The sequence below is a fragment of the Pundamilia nyererei genome, unplaced genomic scaffold (assembly GCF_000239375.1).
Source record: "Pundamilia nyererei isolate P.nyererei 1_Seehausen unplaced genomic scaffold, PunNye1.0 scaffold00119, whole genome shotgun sequence".
Lineage (NCBI taxonomy): Eukaryota > Metazoa > Chordata > Actinopteri > Cichliformes > Cichlidae > Pundamilia > Pundamilia nyererei.
In genome coordinates, this window is record NW_005187520.1 from 703,197 (window position 1) to 713,763 (window position 10,567).

General features: G+C 40.5%; 1 protein-coding gene across 1 annotated transcript in view; it reads right to left on the reverse strand.

Moving 5' to 3' along the window:
* The window catches only part of LOC102204797 (thyrotropin-releasing hormone-degrading ectoenzyme), a 266,230-nt gene that overhangs the window by 46,416 nt on the left and 209,247 nt on the right, over positions 1–10,567 (reverse strand). The window contains exons 9-10 of the mRNA XM_005742288.1: positions 5,230–5,295; positions 4,537–4,715 (exon numbers count right to left, since the gene is read on the reverse strand). Coding sequence (XP_005742345.1) covers positions 4,537–4,715; positions 5,230–5,295 — 245 coding nt within the window. The remainder of the gene's footprint in view (positions 1–4,536; positions 4,716–5,229; positions 5,296–10,567) is intronic.

The window sequence follows — 10,567 nt, forward strand, 5'->3', positions numbered from 1 at the left end:
TTTGAGGTGACCAAATACTTATTTTCCACCCTGATTTATGAATAAATTCTTTACAAATCCTACCATGTGAATTCATGGATTTTTTTTTCACATTCTGTCTCTCACAATTGAAGTGTACCTCTGGTGCAAATTACTGACCTCTGTCATCATTTTAAGCGGGGGAACTTGCACAATCGGTGGCTGACTAAATACTTTTTTGCCCCACTGTATGTGTGGTGATGCAATGAGCTGTGACGAAGACTTTCCCCTGTGAGTGTGGGGTCTGATAACAATGTGTGGACAAAAAGTCAGTGCAGACCTCTCCAAAACCGATATGAAGCACAGTGATGTCCCACGGATGTCTGGTGCAGCAAAGGGTCTAGGGTCTCTTTTTTCTAAATTTCTGGCTACTGTAGCTTTTTATATTTCAACTTTGCTTCCTCTGTCTGACTAACAAGAAGAAGGAAGGTCGAGCTAGAGGTGACAGAGTTGAAGATCCTAAGATTTTTATTGTGAGTGACCAGAATGGATAGGATTAGAAATAAGTACATCAGGGTGACAACTCAGGTTGAGCCGTTTGGAGACAGGCAAGGCTGAGATAGTTTGGACATGTCCAGAGGAAGGATAGTGCACATATTGGACATAATGTTGAATATAGAGCTGCCAGGCAGGAGGAAAAGACTCATGGATGTAGTGAAGCAGGATTTGCAGAGGATTGGTTTGTCAGAGGATACTGGAATAATGTGAGATGGAGGTGATCTGCTGTGGTGGCCTCTAAAGCGAGCAGCCAAAAGAAGAAGAGGAGCTTTTTCTGGTAAATTTGTTTAGTCTTACTTATCTGGCTCATCAGGGTAAAGCAGTATATAAATACTTCCTTCAACTGTGGTTTTGTGGACTCATGAATAATTCATCACTGTCCTGTTTAGCATTAAAGCTCATTAAATCAAGCACACAGACACTGCTTCTCCAATCACATCACTGTTTACCCGTCAGCTGACGAGACACCACAGAAACGAGCTGTTAAATCCTGACTGAGATACTGTTTGATTTATTTTCAGTAACATTGCCTCGACCTTAACGTTAGCTCATGCTGTCCTCATCGTCTCTCTCCCTCTGCCTGTCACTTCAGTTCTTTTAAAGGCATTTATCTCCCTGGTTGTTTGATGGTGGAAAAATAAAAAGACCCAAATTTAAAATGTCTCCAAGCACAACATCAGAGGAAGAGAAGAATGTGTTTGACAAAAATAAACCGTGATCTTCAAAATGTCACCTTAATACCTGAAGTTAACAAAATGCCAAAAAAAAGTCTGAAAATGTAGATTTTTTTTTTTTTTGTTATGTAAATGAAAAGCTTCCTCTCCAACTTAAATTTATTGGATACAAAGATAACTGCCTGTCACGCTAATGTGACAGCTGGTTGGATTTCAGTTTATGAGTGGCTGCAGGTAAGTTAGCATGCTAGTTAGTTTTCATCCATCCATTCTTTTTCACCTATCATTGTCAGGGTCGCGGGGGGGCTGGAGCCTACCCTGGACAGGCCCACTTCTGTCGCAGGGCTAACAAAGAGACAGACAACCATTCACACCTATGGGCAATTTAGAGTTACCAATTGCCCTAACCCAACTAACCGCTTGTCATTGGACACAAACACAGGGAGAACATGCAAACTCCACACAGGCTGAACTCAGGACCTTCTTGCTGTGAGGTAACAGTGCTAACCTGTACTTCGGTGGACACCAACCTTTCCAGGTTGTCACGAGAGACTTTAAAAATACATTTATTTAAAACTCATTATGTGATCTGAAGTCTATGCAAAACCATCCTCACTTTCTTTCAAGCACATACTGATGCTTAGTCACGACCTTAGTCATCATGTGGGAATACAGTGGGTACCCTTTTAGTGTTTTTTTTTTTCCAGAGTTACTACTCCTACTACTCCAACACAATTCAATAAAAAGCCCTCCATGTCTAAAATAGATTCCATGAGACCAGACCAGGCCTAAAGTGCTCTGCTGGTGTCATCAACAGCAAAGTAGTGAAATGCATAACTACAGTAACCAAGGGAACAATGGAAAAACTTGTCTATGTACATTCTCACTCATCAGCACCATTGTAGAGGTCCAGATACCTTCTTTTCAAAAGCAGTGGAAAACATTGTTGCAGGTAACATAACTTTGTCTTGTGTTGTTAGGTAAGTCATAAGTCAAGATATTGTTCCTTCATACAGTGTCCCATTAAAAGAACTGGAGACTGAAAGTGTCGACAACAATTGTCTGAATTGTACAAGAAGAATTTAAAGCTTTAAAGAAGAACTATTGAATCCCAGGAAAACCAGCCAGTTTAACTGCTTCAAAAACCTTCAGCAAAATGATCATTCGCTGGATGAACCCACATCAGTATTTTCTCTCCAGAAAAGTTGTGAGTTCCAAAGTTATTGAAGGACTGGACAACCTGCACACAATTTAGTGCATGTCCAAGAGTTCTCTTCTCATGAAAATAATACTGATAATAAATAATTAAATAAAGCAGTCTGGGCTTGAGTCAACAGCGTGTACACTGCGGGACACTGCTGTGCTTCTAAACACAGCTCCGCTGGATCAAACAGCAGCATCAGCCCCGGCTGCACTCAGCCGTGATGCCGAATCAACTAAAAGCACAGCAGCAGTTTCTTTTTAGTGTTGGTGAATGCCCTGGGACCGCTGAGTGTGTCTGAACGCAGCCCCGCGAGACTCAACAAGAGCAAAAGAAAGATTTCAACTCCACCTACAACAAACAGCTTCAGTTCATCAGCTGATGAGACCTCGAGAGCGATTCTCAGCTCAAGTGAAACACAAAAGACTCCACATGAAAGACAAGAAAAAGAACATAACGTAAGAAAAGCTGAGGAAACTTTTGTTGAGAAACTGAGCAGGTCAGAGTCATTGTAAATGTCAACTACTGTACAAAAACATGACAGACTGAAGAGAGAGAGAAAGACCTGGAAATAAATGATGGGAGAAAACAAGAACAGGTAAAAGTAAAGAAATAAAAAAAGGAAGGAAGCTGATGAAGTATTGATGGAAAAGAAAGTGGGTCGATAAAACAGAAGAGAGTAAACTCCAAAGGTTGTAAAAGATGTGAATAAAACATGATCGGAATCAAATATAAATGAAGTATAAAAGATGTAAAGGTGGTAAAGAATGAGAGAGGAAACAGGAAAAGTGCCTTTTCAGGAAAAAAGATCCAGCAAGATCACTGAAAGACAAACTTAGTGCCTAATGTAGCGTGAAATGAGGGGTTTCAGGAGAATTGTTTCAGCGGTGAATGACTGAATGAAGAACAGATGGAGAGACATGTCAGGAATAGGACTAGCAGTCTAAAGGCCAACTAGTGTCCAGAGACTCCAGCTCCATAATGCCTATTCTTAGAGGTACAAATTAGGTCCATCCAAAGAGCGGCATTTGTAGAAGGGCCATATGGACAAACCAGAGTGACTAACTAACTAACATTTTTCAAACTTGTTTAACCAAACTTTTTATGCATAAGCTGGATACACTTACAAAAAAGGACTACAAATATTTCAAAGATTCTGCAGTCATGCACTGCTGGTAGCTACAGTGACAGCACACATCGCTTTTAAGTCTCTTGTTGATTGCTCAACTAGAGCTGACTGAGCCTGGTAACAGAGTGGTGGCTTGTACAGTAAAAACTTGTCAATCATAAGGTAGCCATGTCTGAAAGCATACAGTGAAAAAGAGTTTCATCAACTTAGTCTTTGATTCACAAGCTTGTAGAACTTTCTTTAGTAGCATTTACTTGAAGTACAGTGGAACCCCGACTTACGAATACCCCAACGAACGAAAAATTCAAGTTACGAAGGCACTTAACGGCAATATTTCTGCCCGTGTTACAGCAAAATGCCCACGTAATGAAATCCACTGGCTCTGATTGGCTGGGCCCAGAATGCCTACAATGCCCACAATGCCTTCTGAATCATGTGACAACCCCCTTGGCTTTCGTACTTGCGCTTCGCTGTTCCACTTGGACGTATTGTTGTTGCAGTTAGCAATTAGCCTATAGCCTATCGTTCACTCAAAAGGCGCAATGGGTGCTTTGATTTACGAAAATTTTCGACTTACGAAAGACCCTCGGGAAGAAATTAATTTCGTAAGTCGGGGTTCCACTGTACGTAATTTTTGTACGACTTTCTCAGCATCTCACATCAGTCTGAAGGAATATTTGAGGTGTTTGTGCTGACATGCTCTGTTTGGTTTTCTACAAATATGCTGCTGTGCATTATGTACAGACATCTCCAACCCTAACCCACTAATGCTACCAAGGCACGTAGTTTTTAATGGGCATCAAATGAATATTAGACTACAGGCTAACAGAACAGAATGTTTGTCGTGCTAGTTTGTTAGCTTGGCTACACTCGATTATAATTGCCATCTTGTTACTGTAGAGCTTCCATCACTCTTGGGTGCATCAAAGTAAGTTTAATAAAATGACATATAGTTTATTACAATCTCTGAGAAATAACAGACTATTAAAAGATCTGACAGCTTTCAGTTCCCTCACCTGTTGTTTTTTCTGACTTCCTCTCCATACAGGAAGTGCTCCTGGCTGACTGTGATGTAATATGTAGGGAGCTGCTCTGATTGGTTCTTGCTGATGGTGACAACAGGGTAGCCCATTTGTAGAGTCCACCTGTCCATCATCTCCCCGATGTCAATATCTCGGCCCTCTGAGTGCATGGCCTTTAAAGCAGAATCAAACACACACGTAGCGTAAATGATCAATGACTAATAATGACCAATTTACACACATCCAATCAGTGATTAAAATAATCTGTGTGGGAGAAAATTGACCTTGACATAATTAGATATAAGACTGGCAGCTAATTAAAGAGCAGTGTCAGTCTAATTGACAGTGCTAACAGAAGTGACGCTCAATTAATCAAATCATTGCCCCTCCTGTGTCGGACAAACAAGAAAACAAGCTCCACCTCATGTTACCACAGCAACAGGCTCCTCACTAAGTCAGGTGATAATGAGCATCTTCATTAGAAGTGCTTTATTAAAGAATGAACAGCTTCAATCAGTCTGGCAGCTCTGTCCGAACAGAGCCAGTTGAGGAATAGTTACAGGTTTTAATACCTGCTACTGAGCAAGGCACTAACATTAAAGTTAAATGCTCTGCCTTGAAGCCTTTGGGGCAGGGAAGTACACAAGGTTTAAATACCAGATAGACATAAAGTCAGGTGAGGGTTACCTGAGACAGTTTCCTCCACAGGTCGTCTCTGGCAGCATTGCTGTACATGTGACTCAGCAGATAATCCTGAAAACAATGAGACAAAGCTATGTTAAAGCAACACTGGTATGATGTGATGTATCTGTTGTATCATCTTGATGCATGCACATTCATCCAGGTTAGGAAATCCCAGAAAGCTGATTCTGTTCATCTGTAAGAAGACTGAAGAAGTCAGTTGGATGAGTGACGAAACATTTCTCCCACTAAAAACGCAACATTGACATGAACAGAATGAACTTTCTGGGATACATATGTCATATTTCTGGTATAATTATTGGCTGATTTTTTCCCTTCGACACTGTGACCATGCAGTTCACAACAGAGAATTTGGAATCCTTGATACAACAACTATCTTTTCCCCATCCTCATATTTCATCTGGAAATAGGATGATCACAGTTAGCACTTGTTGGGTCCTCTCTACCAATGAATCAGAAAAATAAAGTGAGTCCTTTATTACCATGTCCCTGAGCACAGTTTTGATTATTTGGTTCTCGGCAGGCACCACAAGATTGCAAGGATTCATTCACAATGTCTAGCACCCTTCACTGTGACATGTATTTGAACCCTGGCCACAGTAAGTGCCATGTATGTACAATGACTTATTAATGATGCCACTGGAACAAGATATTTCCATTTACAAATTTAATATGACCATACTTTCTGTATGCAGGGCTGTGCAGGTGAAGTTACTTCACATTTTCTGTTACTGCCATCTCTGCTCTGAAAACAAGGATTGGAGGTGGTTCAGGCTCCAGTATTTTCCCCACATAGATGTTACCTTTGTTAGCTGGCTTGGTATTACAAAAGAAAAAAAAAACAAAAAAAAAAAAAAGAAAAAACAAAAGAAAAAACAAAGAAAAACCAGTTGGCATATTTTATTTCGTGACTCATTTTGACCTTTTAATTTTTCCTCATCAGGTTAAGAGAAAGATGCCTTCCACAATCAATTAAACAGCAGACCCCTTCTTTGATAGTTCGGTGGCTGCTTCTCTGCGGCTCCTGACATCATTTGGGTTACTCTTTTGTCCACCAGTCAGCTGTCCTCCTCCCCTGTGCTAGACATGAGCTGGTATAGGCAGTCTTTGTAGAGCTCTGGAGATAAGAGTGATAAAAGGATCACTCTATCTTCACTAAAGGCTCTCCAAGACAATGCAGTTGGAGTGAGATCATGGGGTGAGAGTCTCCCTGAAGAGGCAGTTGATTATTGTGCCTCTTCAAGCTTTGTTATATTTTCAAATTAGGACATTTTTATCTGTAATTATTATTTATTAAATATTATAACTCAAACAGAATCCAGTTCTGTGGGAAACACTGAGGATCCGTGGTGTTTCAAGTCTGTCCAATAACAAGAGGCTCCAGGGGCAGAATGAGGATACACCGGGGTGAATTGTGTTTTTAACTAGCCTCTGGAAGGGCTGGAGGGCATGACAGCGATTGGTGCTCCAGTAGGAAGTGGATGGATGGAAGCCAAAACCATTTATAAGAAGATGCCAATGGCAGTACAATGACTACAATCTAAGGAAGCATAATTTTTTAAAGTAGGTTCTATAACACCAGGCTGTTATGTACACCAGGCTCTAATTTACCATTTTTATTAAGCAGAAGTAAAAATGTCAACTTCTGATGCACTTTATTGGATGTCACACTGACCTGGTGATGGGAGTATGGGGACATATTACATCTCAAAACGCTCCCAAGTCTCTCTTACCCACAGTGCACAAGGTTGTTCATTTTGGCCATGCAGTTGTGAAGCTGTAACTGGCTGAATTCAGGGGTATTCTCTCAGGTGGAAATTTAATGATACCTATGTCTGAATGAATTTCTGAAAAGCCTTTTGAGAGGAACATTTACATGTATTTGAAACTGTACATTTGAAAGTCAGTGACATGATGAGCCAGTAGTGCTTGAGTTAGAGAAGAGCCCGTATCAAGTCCAAAGAGTTTTGGGCTCAATCTCAAACTCCCTGGTTTACATTTTCGAAGCTAATGAACAAGATGAAGACTCCTCAGGGCCATTTTCTCATTCAAAAGAGGCTTAATGGTGTGGTGGCTTTGTTTTCAGCCTGTAGTTCTTTAGTGACATTCGGGTCCGACTTGATCCCAGTCTGTTTTCCAGAGCAAGAAACTCACTCCCACTACAGTGGATTTAGAGTAAATGCTCAGGGAGGGTGGTAGTTGCTTTGGTTCATAGTAAAACAAGGAAAAGGCAGGGAAGCACTACTAGATAACAAAACAGCTATGGAGGCTGAGCGCTAATCTCCTTCTCAGCGATTCCTGTGTCCTTTGTGTGTTTAAGCGTGGATTCCTCCAAGTCAGTCATTTGCTGTGGTGCGTTTTGAGCTCGATAAGGCAAGGGGAAGCTTTTTATTGGAACAAGATGACATATATGATAACGACACTAAGTGCGTTTGGGAGTTTGGCTTTGCCACCTTCACTATATCTGACATGAAGGCAGATAAAAAGAGCCCCCACACACACTCCGAGAGCATGACTCCATTAGTTTTAACAGTGTGATGCACCTTGAACCAAATGTTTTTGAGTGATAATAAGCACTGTGTAACAAATACTGTGGGTATGAGTAGTCAAAGGTCATTAGAGGAAATCAGTAGGTGTAGGAGTTTAAGTAAGGCATTTCGATTGTTGCAGGCAGGGTTAGAGCCTAATGAGGACTTGCTTTCCCTCATCGGAAGATGACTTGCATAAACTTTCAATTTCACCTTCAGTCGAGCTCCTCTGGGCTTCAGAAAGGCTCTAAAACCCAATGATCACTGCAGGCCATTATTTACATCTTCTCCAGTAAGTATTGATAACTGTTAATGAGGTTTCAAGTTTTGTGCCACACTGAAGTCACATTGGGGCAACCATAATCATCACAATCTTTCCACATCAAGTCCAGATGCAGTCTGGGAAACTCTTGATTTTTCTGAAAGCTCTACATATCAGGCTTTGAGATCAGGAATACAGAAAAGGTGAACCAATATTGATGTTTTTGTCCACCAAAGGCCGCTCTTTAATGTAATTAAAGCCAAGCTGATGAGACACTACAGACATGGGCTGTGCACAGTATTTGATCTTCACACAGCTGATTGAGCTGGAGTACACTTAGCCCGAGCTGAAGTCCATAAATCCATATCTCTGTACTCCAGATGTCACTATGTTCCACAACATTTACAAACCTTACAGCACTCTGAAGAATGCTCACAAACGTCCTAAAAATCCTAAATGCTCCCAAAGCATTTCATCCATCACACTAAACACTGCCTAAAAAGACAAATTATAGGAAATAGAGACATATGGCCAGTTGTGGAGATTCATCTTATCTCAAATGATTTTAGAGTATCTAGTTTAAAAATTCCCCAATGTGTTCTAGTTTAACATATTCTCAACCTATTATTTCTCTTTAAAACAGGCACAGAACATTGGTTTTAGTATATATATCAGTCATTTTTGTCACAGTGGAACAACAAAAAAGAAGCCCGTAGATCACAGTTCTTTGGCCTCCTGTTTTGACAGAGCTTTAGTGTCATTTTGTGCCTCTTTGATTTCCTTTTGTGTCTCTTTGGTGTTTTTTGTCTCCATCTGATTTTCTTCTCATTATGGGATAGATTTGCTTCCATTTGTACATGCCTCTTCACCAAGAAAATATTAAGTATACAGAGCTTGTAATGCTAGGGAGGCCTGATGCCCCTGGGCCTTTGGTACAGTAATCCTTCCATGTATATACAATATTAAAATCTACATGAAACCTAGACAGAAATTTCAGCGTTTTCCGTGACTTTCAGAAGGCTGATTTTCTCACTGTTCTTTCTCAAATGCATCAACTTTAATATGTGTGCAACGTCACAAAGGTTCCTTTCATGAAGCATTAAAAGTTACAGTATTATCCTTGGTAAGAAAAGCATAGACGATCATGAATTATTTTGGTTACGGCTCCCGTCATGCCACAAATCACCAGAATGAGACTCCATCACATGGCATTGCAGTTGTTTGGCATGGTTTGTTATACGCTGTATTTTTCACTAAACACCTGATTAGGTGTTGAAACGCTCTGACAAAGAGGTTACGATCGAGAAAGTCTTTGTTGTTGTCATTAATATGAACCAAACTACTGAAGCAAACATTCTCCCGAAACTTTTTTACTCTGCTGGCGACTGAAACGAATGCTCTTATTATATAGTATGTTGTAATGCTCAGCACAATGCATGTGTGAAGACCTCCATAACACACATACATACACACACACACACACAGTGTATTTGCCCTGCTGTGCTGCTGGATCAGCAGTATTTTATATAGACTCTGGCTCTCAGTATGTTCCAGGTCACTGACAGTTTCTGTAGGAAAACCAGGACAGTGTCTGTGTGTGTGTGTGTGTGTGTGTGTGTGTGTGTGTGTGCGTGCGTGCGCAAGGATTCGTACATATTTCTGCAACTCCATTCGAAGTAAAAATTATATTTAACCTCCATCCATGTTACATCAGACGTTGTCATTTTTACTGTAACTGCAAACAGTCTCCTTCCAATTTGGAGGATACAAAGCGTTTCCCTGTGCAATAAACTACCTGACCCTGTTGGTGCGATTGGAGCTTTAGCTGCTCTCGTGTTTCTGTGACACCATCACAGTTTGAACCCTCAAAGAGACACACAGCAGCTACATTTAGCTGAACAACAAACAATGCAACACATAGAGTTAGTTAACATAGCTATTGCTTCATGACTGTGTGTGACAACTACAGTGTAAAAGTCTATTAAAATTGTGAGTTCTACAAAAAATAACTCCTATGTCCCCAAATAACTTCTTCCTCCCCAGTGTTCTAGACAGTTTTTTAAACCTGTCCCCAAATTAACTTTGAGAGAACTAAAAACAATCCAGGGAATGCAGGGTACTTTTTATAATAAGGATTTACTCATTATTGCCTGCATCTGATTGCAACCACGTGACAGACTGATGACTTATCCAAGGTATACCATGATAGACCATAACAGTAGGAATGCATAATAAGTATTTCTAAAGTCCTACTTCCTGTTCTGCACTATCAGTAAATCTATGCTTTGAGTATTACAATTTCAGCGCCTTTTAAACGTGTATTAAATATCTGCATTTTGTTGCTCTGATTGCATCTAGCTTAAATTCAGGTCACTTAAAACTGATCGCAATATCGACAGGGAAACGTGGCAAATCTTCTTCTCAGAATGCCCCGCAAGCCAAAGGTACTTATTCCCTGTTCATCTATATGCACAGCATGACAGTTAGGATTTAGCTAAAATATGGCTGAACACACACACACACACACACACAC